The sequence below is a fragment of the Triticum aestivum genome, chromosome 4D (assembly GCF_018294505.1).
Source record: "Triticum aestivum cultivar Chinese Spring chromosome 4D, IWGSC CS RefSeq v2.1, whole genome shotgun sequence".
In the NCBI taxonomy this organism is placed as follows: Eukaryota; Viridiplantae; Streptophyta; class Magnoliopsida; order Poales; family Poaceae; genus Triticum; species Triticum aestivum.
Genome location: NC_057805.1, coordinates 309,733,929 through 309,752,686, shown reverse-complemented (window position 1 = coordinate 309,752,686; position 18,758 = coordinate 309,733,929). Strand labels below are relative to the sequence as shown.

The 18,758-nt window shown below is 47.0% G+C and overlaps 3 protein-coding genes across 5 annotated transcripts; 2 read left to right on the top strand and 1 right to left on the bottom strand.

Annotated features, from left to right (window-relative positions):
• Positions 1-4,862: 4,862 nt before the first annotated feature.
• On the top strand, positions 4,863-7,734 carry LOC123097611 (14 kDa zinc-binding protein). The gene is made up of 5 exons (XM_044519396.1): positions 4,863-5,079; positions 5,840-5,897; positions 6,994-7,083; positions 7,227-7,344; positions 7,467-7,734. Exons 1-5 carry the CDS (start codon positions 5,024-5,026, stop codon positions 7,532-7,534), a joined length of 390 nt encoding a protein of 129 aa, XP_044375331.1. The 5' UTR covers positions 4,863-5,023; the 3' UTR covers positions 7,535-7,734.
• A 3,380-nt stretch (positions 7,735-11,114) lies between these two features.
• On the top strand, positions 11,115-15,872 carry LOC123097609 (uncharacterized). Of its 3 annotated transcripts, none has more exons than XM_044519393.1 (9): positions 11,115-11,483; positions 12,052-12,227; positions 12,300-12,404; positions 12,512-12,739; positions 14,642-14,676; positions 14,817-14,906; positions 15,007-15,163; positions 15,276-15,401; positions 15,630-15,872. In XM_044519393.1, exons 1-8 carry the CDS (start codon positions 11,357-11,359, stop codon positions 15,390-15,392), a joined length of 1,035 nt encoding a protein of 344 aa, XP_044375328.1. In that variant the 5' UTR covers positions 11,115-11,356; the 3' UTR covers positions 15,393-15,401; positions 15,630-15,872. The 3 variants fall into 3 exon arrangements, with proteins under 3 accessions (XP_044375328.1, XP_044375327.1, XP_044375329.1); XM_044519394.1 differs by lacking the exon at positions 15,630-15,872 and having other exon boundaries at positions 11,127-11,483; positions 12,512-12,568; positions 12,659-12,739; positions 15,276-15,555; XM_044519392.1 differs by lacking the exon at positions 15,630-15,872 and having other exon boundaries at positions 11,121-11,483; positions 15,276-15,555.
• LOC123097610 (ABSCISIC ACID-INSENSITIVE 5-like protein 2) lies at positions 15,543-18,207 on the bottom strand. The gene is made up of 3 exons (XM_044519395.1): positions 17,381-18,207; positions 17,212-17,283; positions 15,543-15,931 (listed from the first exon to the last, which is right to left on the bottom strand). The coding sequence occupies exons 1-3, from the start codon at positions 17,897-17,899 to the stop codon at positions 15,851-15,853; spliced, it is 672 nt and encodes a 223-aa protein (XP_044375330.1). The 5' UTR covers positions 17,900-18,207; the 3' UTR covers positions 15,543-15,850.
• Positions 18,208-18,758: the final 551 nt, after the last annotated feature.

The window sequence follows — 18,758 nt, the reverse complement described above, 5'->3', positions numbered from 1 at the left end:
CCCGGCCGGCGACCGCCGCCCCCGCCGGCGCCCCCCCCCTCCTCCGGCGCCTCCTCTCCTTCCCACGGCCGCCGCCACTGCCTCCTTTCCTCCTCCCGCCGGCGACGAGCTCGGGCTCAAGCAAGTCCCCTCGATCCGATCTGGTACAGCTCACCCCCGTTGACTTTCCTAGCCTTCGTTTTTTTCCTAAGTCCTAATTTATCTCAACACATGCTCCTGTTCGAGATGCAATAACTTCTTGCATGTAGCTCCGATTCGGGCGTATAATATGTCAAATTGTTCGTCTCGTGATGCTCTTCATTTTGTTCAATTGCACCATTTTCATTAGAGGTCATCTTGATGCCCAGATCTTCGTTGGAAGAGGGCTAGTTGCTGTTAATCTCTGGTTCTTATCAGAACTTGGAGATTTGTCATTTTTGTATCATTTATTCTGTGCATCTTTTGAGCATGAGCTCTACATGTGTTTTGAAGTATGCCATGCCATCTTTCCAGTGGTATAGTCCATGTATTTTTGTGATCTCTGTGGTGACTAGCACAAGCATGCAAAGTAGGTCCCGTAATAATTCTGATTTCAGGGACTTAGTGATTTCTCTAAGTCTTTGTCTGCTGTAATTTTGTTGCCATGTAAACTTGATGCTACAGAAAGATCCATGCATATTTTGGAGATGTTCAGTAAGGATGTTTTGTAGCTATAGTTTTAATTGATCCATTCCTGCAATTGTTTGCAATTTAGAGTACCATAGCATGACTCAATCTTGCTCTACGTTTGCTATAAAATATTTCTGACAGATTCCTAACATGATTTGCAATCTTGCCAAGCTTATTGTAGTTGGTCCATACATATTATGCAATTGTTCTTGCCATGGATAGCTTCATAAACATGCCATCTTGCTGTAGGTATGCTTGGTTTGTCATGCATTGCTCTGTAGTGAGTGCATCAAGCTCACAAAAAGGCCTACATATTAATATTTCTGCCATGCTCTGTTTTCTGCTAAGTCTGAAACCTGATAACGAACTTGCTATGTTTACATGCTTGCAATCATATCTTCTGGTCCTTTTTGGCTAATAGTCAGTAAGGGACTTTTGTCATGTGCATTTAGTAGAACACTACCATGCCTTGTTTCGCTATGTTAAGTTTCTGTAGCATATTGATTTCGTACTCTGAACATTGCTACCTGATGCTGATTTCTGCCATGTCCAGTTTTTCACTAAGTCTGTGAACCTGTAATCTTTTGCACTTTTGCCATGCTTGTTTGAGCTTGATATGTTGTGAACTAGCCGTAGCTCAGTGTTCATCTTTTGTCAAGCATCTCCTGTAGATTACTTTCATGTGCTTTGTTGCTATGTTGGGGTGTTGTAGCATTGTTACTTGTTGTATTTTAAGTGCTATCTTGCTGTTTATCACAGATTAGTGTCATTCTTGTTTTGCTTGCCATTTGCAAACCGTGAATCCGATTCCGGTGATCTTTATATCGATTTCGACCGAAATCATCTCATCTTTCCAGTGGCATGCTTGGTTTGTCAAGTTACTGCCATGTTCATCATTTTCCTTCCGGAGCACGCATATGCATCGCATATCATAACTTGCATATCATACATGTCTTGCATCATGTTGCTTGCGCATTTCTCGTTGTTGATTGTCGTTCCATTTTTTTGTGTTCTTGTCTTGGGTAGAGCCGGGAGACGAGTTCGTGAACGAGGAACCTGTCGAGTACGCTTACGAGGATCAAGCTTTCGACAACTCTGAGAAATCTTGCAGGCAAGATGACCACCCCTCGAAATCACTTCTATCTTTGCTATGCTAGTTGTTCGCTCTATTGCCATGCTCGCTACCTATCACTTGCTATATCATGTCTCCCATTTTAGCCATGTCAGCCCTAACCATCCTTTCCTAGCAAACCGTTGTTTGGCTATGTCACCGCTTTTGCTCAGCCCCTCTTATAGCGTTGCTAGCTGCAGGTGAAGTTGAAGTTTGTTCCATGTCGGAACATGGATATGTTGGGATATCACAATATCTCTTATTTAATTAATGCATCTATATATTTTGGTAAAGGGTGGAAGGCTCGGCCTTATGCCTGGTGTTTTGTTCCACTCTTGCCGCCCTAGTTACTGTTATACCGGGATTATGTTCCTTGAGTTTGCGTTCCTTACGCGGTCGGGTGATTTATGGGACCCCCTTGACAGTTCGCCTTGAATAAAACTCCTCCAGCAAGGCCCAACTTTGGTTTTACTATTTGCCGCCTAAGCCTTTTCCCCCGGGTTTTCGCGAGCCCGAGGGTCATCTTATTTTAACCCCCCTGGGCCAGTGCTCCTTCGAGTGTTGGTCCGAACCGAGCAGCCTGCGGGGCCACCTCGGGGAAACTCGAGGTCTGGTTTACTCGTAGCTTGACTTATCCGGTGTGCCCTGAGAACGAGATATGTGCAGCTCCTATCGGGATTTGTCGGCACATTCGGGCGGCTTTGCTGGTCTTGTTTTACCATTGTCGAGATGTCTTGTAAACCGGGATTCCGAGACTGATCGGGTCTTTTCGGGAGAAGGTTTATCCTTCTTTGACCGTGAGAGCTTATGATGGGCTAAGTTGGGACACCCCTGCAGGGTATTATCTTTCGAAAGCCGTGCCCGCGGTTGTGAGGCAGATGGGAATTTGTTAATGTCCGGTTATAGATAACTTGTCACTTGACCCAATTAAAATACACCAAGTGCGTGTGTAGCCATGATGGTCTCTTCTCGGCGGAGTCCGGGAGGTGAACACGGTCTAAGTTATGCATGACGTAAGTAGGTGTTCAGGACCTCTTCTTGGTCATTGCTAGATGACGTCCGTTCCATTGCTTCTCTTCTCGCTCTCATTTGCGCCGTTAGCCACCATACATGCTTTTGCCGCTGCAGCTCCACCTCTTTGCACCTCCTTGTCCTACAAGCTTAAATAGTCTTGATCTCGTGGGTGTGAGATTGCTGAGTCCCCGTGACTCACAGATTCTACCAAAGCAGTTGCAGGTGCCGACGATGCCAGTGCAGATGATGGCGTCGATCTCAAGTGGGAGTTCGACGAGGAACGTGGTCGTTACTATGTGTCTTTTCCTGATGATCAGTAGTGGAGCCCAGTTGGGACGATCGGGGATCTAGCATTTGGGGTTGTCTTATTTTCATCTGGATTTTGACCGTAGTCGGTCCATATGTTTGTGTTTTGGATGATGTATGAATGATATTTATGTATTGAGTGAAGTGGCGATTGTAAGCCAACTCTTTATCCCATTCTTGTTCATTACATGAGATTGTGTGAAGATGACCCTTCTTGCGACAAAACCACTATGCGGTTATGCCTCTAAGTCGTGCCTCGACACGTGGGAGATATAGCCGCATCGTGGGCGTTACAAGATAGAATCCAAGTTTCTCACGTTCTGGATTCAGATTCGGACTGCACAGACATACCTGACTCAAAACAGAAATAACTCTTTCATACGGACTCCGAATTGGGTGATTCTTTTTTTGTTGGAAAATAGATTCCGTGCTCTTTCCAACCCAACTGGATTCACCTTCAAATTCGTCCGGAGCGTTGAGTTATGGACGAAACAATCTGATGCTGCAGCAGAATCCGAGTCAAACTACAAGTCCAAATGTGTTGCATCACCTCCACTTGGGCCCATTGGCCTTGTACGACCTAGGGTTAGTTTTAGGCTGCCTTGGGACGTCCTCCCACATCCTTAGCCGCCACCCCTTGCTCCTATATAAGTAGATCCATCTAGTAGCTTTTTCCTTGAGATTTGTTTAGTTAAAAGTTAGCCATTGCAACTTCATGTACTTCGTTTGTGTCCAACGACCAGACCAAGACCGCTTCCGGATCCCCACTTTTATCAATACTTCATCCATATTCGCAATATTCAGATTGCTTAATCATATTCTTGCGTGTTCTTCGATTGCTTGCAGGAATAGACCTTCGTGGTCAGGTTGATCGTGCTTCGGCGTGGTCAATAACCTCTCGGAGCTGGTTTAGCGATTGCTAAGGCGCAACGTCGTGCACGTTTGTAGTCGGATCGTCAAAGTCGTCTCCACCAAATCGATAGTTATCATCTCATCGAAAGATCGGGACACCTTCGCCTCTATCAAAGAAGGAATGTTAGAGACTTTTAGTAGATTATTTACTATTGATATTTACTGTAGATATAAATGATATATAATTAATTTTATTTCACCATCAATTTGTTTGTATGTAATGATTATAAGTGTACACATTAAATTTGTAATTTGCAAATTAATTTAAGTCATTTTAGCCTTAATCATATGAATTGAAAGAAGGCAAGTTAGGGAATTGTAGTTTCTCCAACTTTCCTTCTTAATGCCAAAGGATCGAGTTCCGTACAGTACCTGCTATAGTAGATAAATACAGTGTTCGCTACAATACTCGTGGCTTTCCTTCTCTGTTTTACACTAGATTGCAGTGTAGCTTAGATGACTTCTCTCCTTCATGTTAGAGGATCCACTTCCTATTTTAACTATGTAGAGACTATATGTGCTCATTGCGTTTGTATTGTTTTTTGTGGGGTGTGTTGTATTGCTTTGATACTTCATTTTAAATTAATATAAAATCAAGCCTTTGTAAAAAATAAATCTACTTCCTTTGCATAACGAAAAAGAATAAGCATGTGATGTTCCGTCTTCTTCTCCACGCTCTTTGCATGATCCTTCTTCCTTCCCCTCTCCCGAATTATCCCCCTTTCTTTTTTACTTTCTTGTTACTTCTGCCGTATTTAGAATTTTGAAGTGCAAGAGAAAAGCTGTCATGCTAATGTAGTTGCGCATACCAGTAGTCCGTTTTCTAGTTCTCTCGGCGTAAACAAGGTCCTAATCTGAAATGCTGTGGTGAGTTGACCCAGATGTCCAGGCACACCCCGAGGCTCCGAAGCCAAACCGGAAGGGCAAAGCAGTAAATTGATCAGGTACCGAGGGTTTCGGCCTCCCGTGCACTTTATCTACCAAGCTCCGGGCGGCGACCATCACCAACCAGGTGCTCGAGGAGGTCGATCGATGGCGTCGGAGAAAGACGCGGCGCTCGCCCCCGTGCCCAACGACAACCCCACCATGTGAGACCATAGCCTGTACCCCTCTCTCCTCCTCTCGCAAAGCCCTCGCTAATCCGTCACTACCCCTTTCTACCGCTGACTGCTCGATCTGTGGGATTGCGCTTGGCAAAAGCCATTTTGGTGGTTTCAGATGTTGCGATTTGTCACTACTGCCTCGAGTAATTGTGCTGGGGTTGATGAATTTGTAGTATTTGAAATGGGTAGTGAAGGATCAGTGAACTAGTTTTGTCCCCAAGCTTGCCCAATGCATTGTGTGCTGCTGGATTGCTGGGAGATCATCAGTGATGCTGTTATGACTCGTAGTCGTCGTATTCCTTTACCAACTTGAACATTTGCAACCTGCAAAACCGAGTGCAAATCGGAGCCTGGCCAAAAACGAAATAGAACTATATAGGACATTAGTGCAAGCCATTTGTTAACGAAATGGTTCACCGTGTTGGCTATTGATCTGCAGCAGTAGTCCACTTTTGGCTTCATCAGTTGAACTATACCGCTGCTGGTATTGTGCTTTTATGTTCGTAGTAACTATCTTTGTAACTAGCTACTGATTTGTTAATGAAGGAGTAAGGAACATGCCCTGGGTTAATGGGAGATATCGTACTGTTATCAACACTTAGTGCTAGTTATTTCTCAGTTACAGAATTGGCTTGCTGAATAGATCAACTATGCCTAAAAGGATGTGAAGAAGTCAGTATTTAAATTATGTATAGCAAAGCCTTTGAGCAGGTGCATCAATTTCTGACATATATTGCATGTGCAGATTTGACAAGATCATCAAAAAGGAGATACCTTCTACGGTGGTGTATGAGGATGAGAAGGTATTGTGTAGTACTATTTGCCTTTTTCCATAGTCAGTTAGGACGGACAATATTTTAGTGATGATGACTGATGCAAGGTTGGACTATCAGTATTAATGAAATATCCTGCATTCAAACTATAGTGGATGTACATACATTGAGTTCACTAGAGAAGAATGGGTTTTGTTAGAATATTACAGAGTTGCAATTCATGCTTGGGTTGTGTTGCATTAAGAGTTATGTTATAAAGGATTACATACAGTTGCTTTAGGAACTAGGACGGTTTCATCTAGTTAATGAACTAGAGGGCTTGGCAACATAGCAGTTCAGCTATAATCATGGTTAGAAAATTGCTAGGCGTAAATTCCTAGTTTTGCGTATACCCGGCGCCTATCTTTCCCAAGCGCACACATATACATGCTCAATATAAGTGCACGCCTAGCAGCACCTAAGCTAGGTGTTCTGTTACCATGCTAGAGCCTAAGATTGCTTAAGCGCACACATATTAGTACTTTTTCTAATCACTGGCTATGACGATGTTACTACTTACTACTGTTGTTCAAGTCATTCTTGGACTGCACGTACCAACGGTTGGAATTCACAATACAGTTAAGCCTCAGTGGTTACCTGGCATTCTGAATCTTCCCTTTGTGTGGAGTTGTTGAGTTTTATTGATTTCAGATAAAAGTATGGAGTAACTGTTATAAATGGACCCATGATTTACACTGAGACCATGCATTATGCTACTCATAGATGCCCGGACCCCATATAGACACGCAGCATGTACGCAGAATTTTATGATAAGGGCATACCAAAAATTTAGTTGCCCCCCTCCATGTTCACTCACTTGCAGATTGGTATGGACCAACGGAAAATAGCGGTAAATTTCTAGTTCTGCCAGTTGATCCACGCATCCATGCCCTGCTATGAATTTGACATTAACATTCTTTGGAGGGCCTTACGCTATATACTTAAAAATACTTACATCTTTGAAGTCCAGTCTTCTGTTCTTATGTTTTTGGCTGAACACTTGAGTTTTGTTATTTCTTCTCTATACTGCATCTGCTACTGTACCATATACTTGAAAATAAATTTGATCCGTGGGTTCATTTTCCAGGTCCTCGCTTTCAGAGACATAAATCCTCAAGCTCCGACCCACATTGTAATCATTCCCAAAGTCAAGGATGGATTAACCGGCCTTTCAAAGGTAATGTTGAACTGTTCATCCATAATTGCAGTTTAAGTTTTCCAATTTAATCCAACTGCTCATCATATAGTAGATCTATTAAAGTTTCCTGGAATTTAATGTGCTTGAGAGAAAATGGTTTTCATTTGTAATAATCTCTCCAGGCAGAAGAGAGGCATGTAGAGATACTTGGCTGCCTCCTCTACGCTGCAAAAGTTATCGCTAAGCAGGAAGGACTTGAAGATGGCTACCGTATTGTCATCAATGATGGCCCTAGTGGATGTATGCCCCCAGTTCAATGTGCTATTGGTTTTTAACACCTATTCTTTTTTTGCGGGGGTAACACCTATAATCCTATTATTGTGCCCACTTGTCCATCAGTGACCTGATATCTATGTTTGCAGGTCAATCTGTTTACCACATCCATGTCCATCTCCTTGGAGGGAGGCAGATGAACTGGCCCCCAGGCTAAAGAAGCTCTTGGTTGTCGGTCAATCTTCATGGCAGCTATGTCCTTTGCATCTCAATCGAATAATTCCTGTAATTGACATAACAGTTTGTGCGAGGAACATTTGCTCTATCTATGGAATAGCCGAAACCATCCTGCTGTGAATGTATGGACAAGAAACTTGAAGCTGAATCGTCTCATTGATGCGTGTTGTGTTCTTTCTATTCAGTCTGCTATTTTACTTGTTTAGTACTCCCTCTGCCCCATAATATAAGAGCGTTTTGGACACTAATAGCTCTTACATTATGTGATGGAAGGAGTAGTTCTGGTTACCGGTGTTACCTATATTTCTGTGACGCATCATGACGATCTTCAAGTCTGCATGCTTGATCCTTGTTCGTGTCCATAGTACCTTAGTAATCTAAACACTCTTATATTTCTTTACAGAGGGAGATTACATCACTAGCCAAATGAACCTGGTGGTGTGTGCCCTCTCATATCATGATGGCCTGCCTATGGTGTGAACATTTGACAGGGCTTTATGGATCCTTTTTGGGCAGACGTCTCTAGATCTTTCAGTCTTAGTTAACCACCTGATTACAATATCTGATGATTAGACCCTGGGTCTCCGGGATCTAGATATGTGATGCTGTGCAGACCCTTATCTGACAGGTTCAGTGTAGAGTGCAATGTACGTGAAACCGGCCAACGTGCTGGTGTGGCCGTATGGTTGCAATTGTCATTAGTGGGTGAATATAATAACAGAGGCAATGCATCTACTTTGATTACCTCCTTAATCGATATAGGTACCCAAGGAAAAACATGCCCCTCTGTTACTACTGTGTACTGAAACAGGAAACCGCGTTTGCGACAGTTGTTCTTGACGTTGCTCGCCCTCACACACAATATATGCTACTCCAAGATGCTTCTCTTGACACTTCAAGAGAACAACAACTCGATAAGCACAATGACAAGCCTCGTTGCCACTCTCCTGCACCTCTTCTCCCTCTTCGTCGTCGTCGCCGCAGAGGCCATCCGCCGCCTCGTCGGGTGGGCACGTCCGGCGTCCTCCTGCCCGCCGGTGCAGGAATGCTGGGAGGCGGAGGTGTGCTCCACGGTGCTACCCGGGGCGCGGTGCGGTGAGCAGCGTGGAGCGGGGCGCGAACGCTGCGTGATCTGCCTGGGCGGCATGGAGGAGGGCGACGAGGTGAGGGTGCTCAGGTGCCAGCATCTGTTCCACCGCTGCTGCCCCGACCGGTGGCTGGCTGCGCGGCCGGGGGCGACGTGCCCGCTCTGCCGTGGCAAGCTCCTCACGGTCACAGCTGCTAAGCGCGCCGGGGAAGAGGAGGTGGAGGAGAGGAGCATCGAGGGGATGTGCATGGTCATGCTCATGGCCTACGTGCATAGCCGTACTTCGGTTCCGGCGGTTTAACACGCATATGTCACGGTGGACGGCGACGGGTCCAACGGCCTGAACGATGTGGGCGGCACTCGTCCTATCCGTCCCGTGGGATTGATTTGTTGTAATGGTAGTTCTCAATTTTGAGTGCCTTGGATGGACTTTTAGAAGAAGAAAAGCAAAAGTCTGCGATACTGCCACAATGAAATCAACCACAAATAGCCAGTTTTAGCGCATCTCCTCATGGAAATATTATCACTTTTTCGATTAACCTAATCCACAAATAGATAATAAACATGATCATCATAGTATGCAACTCATATCGATACCTAAACATGTGAGCATGTACAGTACATAGAACCGAAACATCTATGAACACAACATATATGGCGAGCACATGAACGAGTAAATAGGGAATGAACAAGTCATACCCTCCGGTTGGCCGGTCCAAGCGCGGCGGCGACAACAACAACCTTGACGTCGTCCACGTCCTTCTTCTTGGCGGCGGCGTCATCAGTTATGGAGTCGATGCAAAGGAGGACGAAGACGGGGACAGATCGGGAGCAGTCACGTTGAGACGCTCCCAAAAACCTTACCGTCCTTCTTCTTGGCGGCGACGTCATCGGTCATGGAGTCGATGCAGAGGAGGACGGAGACGGGGACGGATCGGGAGCAGTCGTGCTGAGACGCTCTCAAAAACCTTATCGCCCTTCTCCCGGGTAGGATCTCAAAGAACGGGGTTCTGGAGGCACCTGCTCTCCCGACCAATCATGCACGTGGTCGTCGGGATGGGATCACCGGAAGCACCACACTGAGAAGAACAATAGATGACAGTTAGGGTTGCGCAAGGAGGGAGTGAGTGTGTCGGCGAACAGCCCACGGTCCAACGTCTTGGACAGTGACACTTTTGTTAGCGACCCATTAGCTCGACTCAGGTCATTCCCACAACCCACGGGGCGCGCGCGCGTCGTGACGATGCGTGGCGTGACGTGGCAAGGCGGGCGTCGAAGGAGGAGCGCCCGCGTACAACTCCTCTTCCGAAGCTTCCAATGGCATGGGATAAAGCAACCTTTATAAAGGGGTCTCACTCTTACTACGCTAGCAGTATGATACTAAACTTTCCACCACTTACCATGCACCTAAATGGGCATTATAGATTAACCGGGGATTATCGTCTTTTATGGGTCAAAGCCCATCTTCAACATCTCCAGCACTGTCCATCGAAACATCGACGTGTCCGAAGAAAGTGGATAGAGTGGCGGTCATCCACCTCTATACCCTATGCATCAAATATCTGTTCCGGTCCGTTTGCCTTCATTTGACATGCATATGTAGTTCAATAGCAAGCATACGTAAATATAAATCGCAACCAAAAACATCCAATCCCCAAAGTTGCAAGTCCGTCTGTCCATGCAAACAACCTTATTTTTTGTGTCACAGACCGGCTGTCCATGCCAAGTTCTTTATGTATGGACAATTCCTCCAAATTGGTTGCCAAACGCTTTAACATCCTAGCACGGTAGGCTTGCACGATCTTCTGCGTTTGTTGATTTTCCGACATCTAGGTGTGCAGCTGTTGTGTGTCCATCGCCTCCGGCTTGGATTCTTCCACTTGGATCATGTTCATCGGTGACTCCTCCTTATCGGCGCCCGGTTGAGACATTTCAATAGACAGAGAGGCACCGACGGGCATGGAAGCCGACATCATTGAGCGGACAAGCACCGACGACTGCGACTCCGTGAAGGTGTTCTCCACGTTGTTGAGGTCGACGATGCACGGCATGTGATGGCCGGCGACGATGGTGGACACGGACTGCTATTGCTGATCGAGCGGCCAGGTGGCATAGTAGTGTGGCGGATGCGACCGTGCCAGCTAGGTCGATGGTGATTGCACGACCAGCATCCGTTGATTCACATGCTTAACCGAGGTGGTATTGGGTGACCGACCACCGCCAAAGCCTCCTCCCTCTTCATCTATTTGCGGCAGCGGGCAATGTGTGTCGCTGTGTTGGCCCATCACTGATAGGTCCATCGCGACGTACTTCTACATGGAATTAAATGCAAATTAGTGGTTGTCCACTTGGAGTGAGCCCCACGGTGAAGATATTTCTCCCATTTTCTGAGAGCATTGTTGCATCCAAACATTAGGATTGTCACGAAACAAGATGAGAGACAACGTCGGAGAAAGGCTTCACCGCCCGATCGAGCCCTTGGACGCTCCAGATCGCGCCTTCATCCTACTCTTATCCACCTGAAGCCCACTCCATGGCTTCTCTTCTCCGCAGCGCCCTCCCTCCCTCTGTCCGTCCCGACCGCTGCCTCCATCGAGGAGGTAGGAGTCTAGGAGATCAGCGAGCTGGTAGGCCGACAGCTCTTGCGGCCGGCCGTCACAGAAGCTACGCCGTACGCGGCGGCGGCTAGCCCCAGCTTAATAGATTAGTTCTGCCATGGCGAGGCTTCCCGGTGTGCGTTGCTGTGACCTTGCCGCGCGCGGCTCCCTCCCTCCTCTCGGCCTTGCCTGCCGCCCTCGCAGGTTGCCCCGCGCCTCGGCTCTACGCTACTCGTCTCTCCAAGGTACACCGCCTAGCTTCAATGCTCAGAATTGTATGGCGCAGAAATTCGCTACCTCGGAATTCGAATTAGAATTAAGGCCAGGTAGGAAAATCATAGGAATAGGAAAGTCATAGGAAATGAGATGACATGTATATGAAATCATGTGAATAGAAAAGAAAATGCATTTTGATTCACACCACAGGATTTTTTCCATTGACTCTGGGCTAATGTTTATTTTCCTATGAAATGTGGAGGATAGGAATAAGATTCTGTTCCTACAAACCAAAGGGCTCTAAAGAATTTTTTTCTATACAAATCCTATCCTATGAGATTCCTACAAAATTTCTACAAACCAAAGGAGGCCTAATCTTCTTGCATTTGATCGGGGTTACTTCTTGCGATTCTAAAAATGGGTCTGATTACTCCACCACATCATTCTGATTTTGAACACATTTTTCTCCATGCGTTGGTGTATTTAAATCCATGCTATGAAGAGAAGAATTATTCAAGGCTTCAAGCCATACAACCAAGATGGTTCGGCATTTGTTCTTTCGTACTAATCCCGTGGCCTCATTGTTGGAATTGACAGCTGGTGACAGCCTCGGGGAGGATGTCTTGCGCATGTTCCTTGAGGATAGGCAGGAGAATGGGGACTTCGTCTCCAAAGTCGCTGACATGGTTTTGAGGAGAAATGACACAGATCTTGAGGTGTTAGAGGCTACCATGGATCAAGGAAATGCTGCAGATGTTGGGCAACCTGACGATGTAAGCTGTACAAATCATGTCGTCTACTTATCTACTGTTGCAAGGTATAACTGACTGAACAATGGCATGCAGTTCAGGGATGATGTTATGAGTGAGGGAGTCGTGGGATTTGAGGCAACTGGAGATTTTGTGTCCGCTGAGGACAGCCTTACTATGAGAAGGAGGCTTTCTGCTCTGGTATGTCATGGCCGTGTTTCAGGATTATTATGTTCGTTATCTTCACTTTTAACCATGTTTTTGTAGAGGTAATTGATAGATTGGCATGTTCTTGCAAATGATGACAGGCTGGGCTGAAGGAGAGTGATAAAAGGAAGGAATTCAACCTTCTGAGATACGAAGCAGTAATTTTCACTACCAGTGTTTCATCTTCTGATGCATTTAGTAGGAAAAAAAAATCATATCCAGCTGCTCATGTTAGTCGTTTCCTGCAGATTAAGGACGAACTGTTGCTTTTGACCGTAGGAATTGGAGCCGCTTGCACTATATATTGTGTCCTAGTCTTCTCTCTCGAGGTATTTTCACCCTGAACTTTATATCAATCCAGACATGCATTTTTGCACTAACCATGAATGGTTGAATAGTTTCATGTGACCATGTGTCACAATGAAGTGATGTCCTGTTTAACTGGAATTTTACAAAATCAACCATTTGAAATTGGACCTCCAGTCTACCATTTTTTTGGAGAGAGAGAATCTCCAATCTGATGGGGAACCTTGGCGCAGTGGTAAAGCTGCTGCCTTGTGACCATGAGGTCACGGGTTCAAGTCCTGGAAACAGCCTCTTGCAGAAATGTAGGGAAAGGCTGCGTACAATAGACCCAAAGTGGCTGGACCCTGCGCAAGCGGGAGCTACATGCAACAGGCTGCCCTTTAGAGAATCTCCAATCTACCAGTAGATAACTATGTTGTTTTAGGTCTTTGTGAGCATCACACTGTTCGTGGCTCGTATAATCATGGAATCATTGCCTTGAGAGCATCTCCACCCCCCCGCCCCCCCCACACATGTCTGGGCGGAAAATGTCCTGGCTGTCTGGCATCCCTCATATGTGGGGTGGATTTCGGGCTGCACGGACACATCCACCACGTTGGACTGGCCCATCCCGACCCCACAAAATCCCGCCCCTCTCCTCACCCGGACCAAAACCTAGCCATTTACACTGCCCACTCCACTTTCTGTCCGCTCCGCTCCGCCCCACCCTCCTCTCCGGTCATCTCTGGCATGGCTAGGAACAGATCTGAATCCGGTCGATCTAGATCCGTCGACTTGGAGCTCGGCGCCTGCTCGGACGAGGAGATAGCCGTCCAGCTCGTGCTCTGCCAACCCCTGGAGGATACCTGAGCTCTGTCGTTGGAGCCGCCCCTCCGCGGATCCACCAGCCGGGCGCCTTCACCGCCACTCCAGCTGGGATCCAGCGTTGGCGCCGCGTGTCCGCTCCATCACCGGATCAGGCACGCGCCGGTCCTTGTCCCCGCGACGTTGGCCTCGGAGTCTGAGGCCAATGTCAGCAATGCGCAAGGCATGGATTTGCCAGATGCGGTAGCTGCGGCGGCATGTCTGCCATCGAGTGATGGTGTGCCCGCTGTGAGAGGGAGAAGGTGCGACGCGGCGCATAGGGCAATAGGAGGCCCGTGCCCGGATCCTGACGAAGTGGCAAGCCCGGTCCGCCCTTTCCCTTGCGGTGGAGCAAGCCCGGGCCGTCCGTGCCCTTGCCGGCCTTCCTCCGAAAGATGACGATAACATGTCCGGTGCTGCGTCCGACTCATCCAGCTCCGCGCCGAGCAGATCTGCCTTGACCCCTTTGTCGTCTTCGATCGCTACTACCGCGACAGGACAAGGCAAGGGCTGCCGTTGGTGAACTTCTTCTATCTATAATCCTACTTTTAGTTATGAACTAGTAGAACATGCCATCATTTTGGTAGTCCGATGGTGTGATGAACTTCCCTATGCTATGTCCGGACTATGTATTAACTATGTGCTATGAAATGAAAGTACATGTGTTGATCTATGTTGCATACTTGTGTTTGGATTTGGGGGTTTGGATATGAGGGGGACGGCTGTGGACGCGGAAAATGAGCGGCGGGCTGGAGCTGTCCGCGGACGCGTCCGTGAGTTAGCTATGTCCGGTTGGAGATGCTCGGGTGACATAAAAAATGTGGATTGGTATTTGGGCATGAACATTGTGAATGGTCTTAGCGTTTAACGGCCATCTACCTGACAAGCTAATAAGCTCTGTTTGGACAAAATGCTTACAATACTAATACTTTCTTCAAGAATCTATGATCATTAATTTCATATAGTCTGGTAAGCTCATGAATGGCAAATGTTTTAACTTTACCTGAATATTGGTAATTGATCGGTTACTAAATTTAACTGAATGGTGATCTGACTGAATCTTTGATGTTCACGTTGAACAGGCTGGTATCAGTTATGCTTTTGGAGTTGCTTTCAGGTTAGCTAAATAGGATTCCTTTACAACTTAAGAATTGGAAGTTCATGATAAATTTTTTATAGAGTGCTGCCATGAATTAACTTGTGTTTATAATATACATCAAAGATAATAAATCTAACCACTCACACTATATTGAGCAGCTGGTTGTATCTTCAACTTCTGTATCGACACGCAGATAACCTATCGAAGGAAGATGTTCCTGAAGTTTTTCTAAAGAAGAAAGTGAAGAAGTAGGTTTAGAAATGTCTTTGTCTGTGATCTCTACTTTGTCTCCTATCCCTCACGTTCTGACTGTTTGATCTATTATCGTTATGTACATGCAAATGCTAGAATCGGCATTCGAAGCGAGGATTTGAAGGATACATTAGAGAAGACATTGGGTGGCTCTCTATTTGTTCTTTCATCCCCAAGGCTAATAATTCCTGCAGTGATTTTTGGGCTGTCAACCTTTTCTAGTCATTTTCAAAATAACATTTTTAATTTTGAGGTAAAGTACAGCTCTTTGTAATTATAGATCTCATTCAATTGGTGGTGCTTATGTTAGATTTTTATGTTGACCTCATGAATATGTAATATATATATTATTTCTCTGTTTGCAGCTTGTTCCAGGTATGATGGGGTTCTTTGCGTACAAGGCCGCAGCTTTGGTACAAGTCTACAGAGATAATGATGATCTTAGATTGATACTCCCTGACGACGATCCTGACTACAGCTGAAAAGTTTGAGTACGAGAGTTTTTTCACCTAGTTTTTTTATATATAAATCAAGACCACAATGATGTATAGTTTATGTTATAGTTTTAAATAAATCCTGCTGATCTTTTGTGTGAACGATAAAAGGTAATAATGCAATGACAGAAGGGATGGTAAAGAGCTGGAATATGACTGCTAGGCTAGGAATTCTGTTTCCAGATACAACATTACAGCTTAACTGGAATACTCTTGCAATCACAGGCTGCAGAAAGCAATGCACCAGCTGGGAAAAAAAAGCGCAGGATAGGAGTACAATGCGGTGTGCAGCAACCAGCAATTGCCATGCACCACAGCAAGTCGGAGATCGCAGAGGAGTATTCTTACTAGTACTACTAGCTAAATGTTTTTCCGAGTAGTCAGTTACAAATTTTGCAACCTTAGTGCCGGGCAGTTCAACACTAGTACTGTTAACATGATGATGATCAGAAGCTGGCCGAGTTCCTCCGCCGGAGCTGGTTCTTTGGCTCCTGCTGCGGCACACAGTGCACCACCGGTTCAAATGCCTGCATCACACAGCAATTCGACCCGTCAGGTCTGCAAAACTGAAGATACATTTTGCCGCGCACACGGATTTGGGCTCACAATTTTCTAGGCAGTGGGGTGGCGGTCAGGATTTCGTACGCACGAAAAAATGCAGACAAGGACACAAATCTCACCTTTCGGAGATGTTGTCACTGGCAGGCTTATACATGCTGTCTTCAGATTTCATGACATGTGCATAGAAAGGAGCACGAGACTAGTACTACAAAAAATCCCAGAAAACGAAAAATGTGCGGTGCGAGGTAGATGTGCAAAATTTTCTAGTACAGTACTACTACATGGATACCAGTAAATTTTGCACATCAAGGCTGAAAGAGACGGGCAACAATACTGGAGGAGTATTTATTTATCAGCATGGAGCTGGGGAGGAGCTATTATCTTACTCCTACTACTAATAAGTACGGTGATGCTGACTGCATGGTAGAGTAATGAATTGGTGATGAAGGAACTGAGGTGGCAGACAACGAGATAAATAAAACCTTCCCAAAGCCCTAATTTTAGCTCCATCCAGTAGGTTAAGAAAATAACCATCTTGTTATCCTATAGTTGTGAACTAGTGTCCAATCAGCAGGGAATAGGCATTGACTATTCCTCTGAAGGGAGGTGCGATAGATGGAAATGATTGATCCTCGACCGTGTTATCCGTTAAAAAAAATGCAACATGTTGGCTCATTATTTATCCACGATTGTATCTTCTTTAGAAAAAACACTACAACTTGCAAAAGGTAGTTTTGGTAGGGTGAAAAAATATTGACATAAGGTAACGGGATAAGTTTTTGTACAAGATGAAGCAGTGACAAGGTGCCCATTTGATTGGGCAGAACTTTATGGTCCATCCATCATCATCTGACATCCTCTGGTAACCACTACAGAGCGAAGGCAACGACGCACAGACAGCGAAAGAAAGAAAGAAACACAGGCCGGGCTCATCAGCAATAGCAGACCACGCTATACATGCATCAGCACAAAATGAACAGTTTGGCGCCCACTGATTGATCACCCCGACGTTGATTGGCAATGGATAGCGGTTTGTTTTCGTCTCAGCAGATTTGTCCTTTGTTAGGCACTAGTATTAGGGAATTATGTTACTACTAAAGGCGTTTAGTAGGCAGCATAAAAATCGACAAGAAGTGGTAATAATATTGTTGACGAAATTCTTCTCTTGAGCGAGCCTGCCTAGCAACTTGAGATTTAGTTTTCCTTTTTCAGAGGAAAACTTGAGATTTAGTTGGGAGTAGTATACCTTGTAACTCCTGAGCTGCTCGTTCTCCTCTTCCAGTCGGGAGATCTTGTTCTCGAGCTCGTTCGTGTACGCCTGCCATAATAATAAGAGAGATTTGGAGCGGGTGACCTTGTGAGCGTGCAACAAATGCAAGAGAGATTTGGGGTCTCGAGGGATGGGAGGGACCCACCTGCTTCCTCGCACGCGACCTCGCCGCCGACTCCCGGTTCTTGATCATCCGCTTCTTCCGCCGCTCCACCGTCTTCTCCCCGGGGCCGCCCACGGCGGCACGCTTTCGCCCGGACATGGCGGCCCCGTCGTGGTCGTGGTACAGCGCGTCCAGCACCGGCCCGGCGCCCACCCCCAGCGGCCGCTGCAGGGGACGCCCGACGTTGTTGTGGCGCTGCTGCCTCGGCACCGGGGCCGGGGGATTGTACTGCTCGGCCCAGTGGGCGCCCCCCGCGTCGCCACCGGGCCTGGACAGGAAGTCCTCGAGCGTCATCTGGGCCCGCGGGCGGCTGGTGCCGCCGTCGGCGCCGTGGATGTCCCGCCACACCTCGTCAGCCGTCCTCCTGGCCGAGCCGGCCGTGCGGAGGAGGTCGTCGAGGTTGACGCCGTGCAGCTGGCCCTCGACGTCGCTCAGCGTGAGGCTGCAGAGCGAGCCCTGGCGCGAGATGGCCCCACCGGACGGCATTGCCTGAGTTCCCATTCACTCACTCCTCACTCATCAGTAGAGTACTCACTGGCCGCGCGGAAGGAACACCTGCAAGAAACGTGAGCGTGCACTTGCATGGCAGCACGGAGAGACGCCGCTCCACCACTCCTCTCCTTTCCCTTGGAGGCAGGCGAGGCTGGCTGGACAGCTGAAGAAGAAGAAGAAGAAGGAGCAGAGTCGGGGAGGCAAGGATTTACGATTCCTCAAAGGGAGTGGTGGGCTTGGGCCGATGGGGGCAGACAGGCGATGCCTCAAGACGGGAAGAATCCAAAAAGGGAGGAGGGAGAGAGAGAGAGGGGAAAAGAGCTCCTGGCTTTTTAGCGAGGCCAGCCAAGGTTCCTGGCTTTGCTTTCAATTCCATCGCCTTTTCGCCCGGTGGAATTTTTATTTTATTTTATTTTATTTGTGGTGGGCGGGCGCTGCAGCCTATGCAGGCTGGCTAGCGAGCAGTGACAGCGGGTCAGCGAGTGCCACAGAGACCGGGCCCGCTGAACAGTCCGCTCCATTCAGACGTGCTGTGCAAAATTTGCTGGAATTTCGACCTAGCAAATACGTACTCCAGTAAACGATGCCGTATCTCCTCAAAGCAAAGCAAAACATTCCGATCGGGAGCCGAAAGTAGGCAAAGATTCAGGGGCGAATCGTGGCGTGAATATACCACTTGTGTGAACCACATTGGTTTGACCTCTAGGCTCTAGCTGTAGGAAGGAGAAGCCTAGGACGCGACAGAGCTAGGCTGGTGCCGAAATGCAGGGATGACCGGATGAGCCTGGTAAATGAGCTAGGCTGGTCCCGAAATGCCGACTGCGCCCAAGACACGTTTGAAGTCGTTCAACTTGATCGATGAATGAGT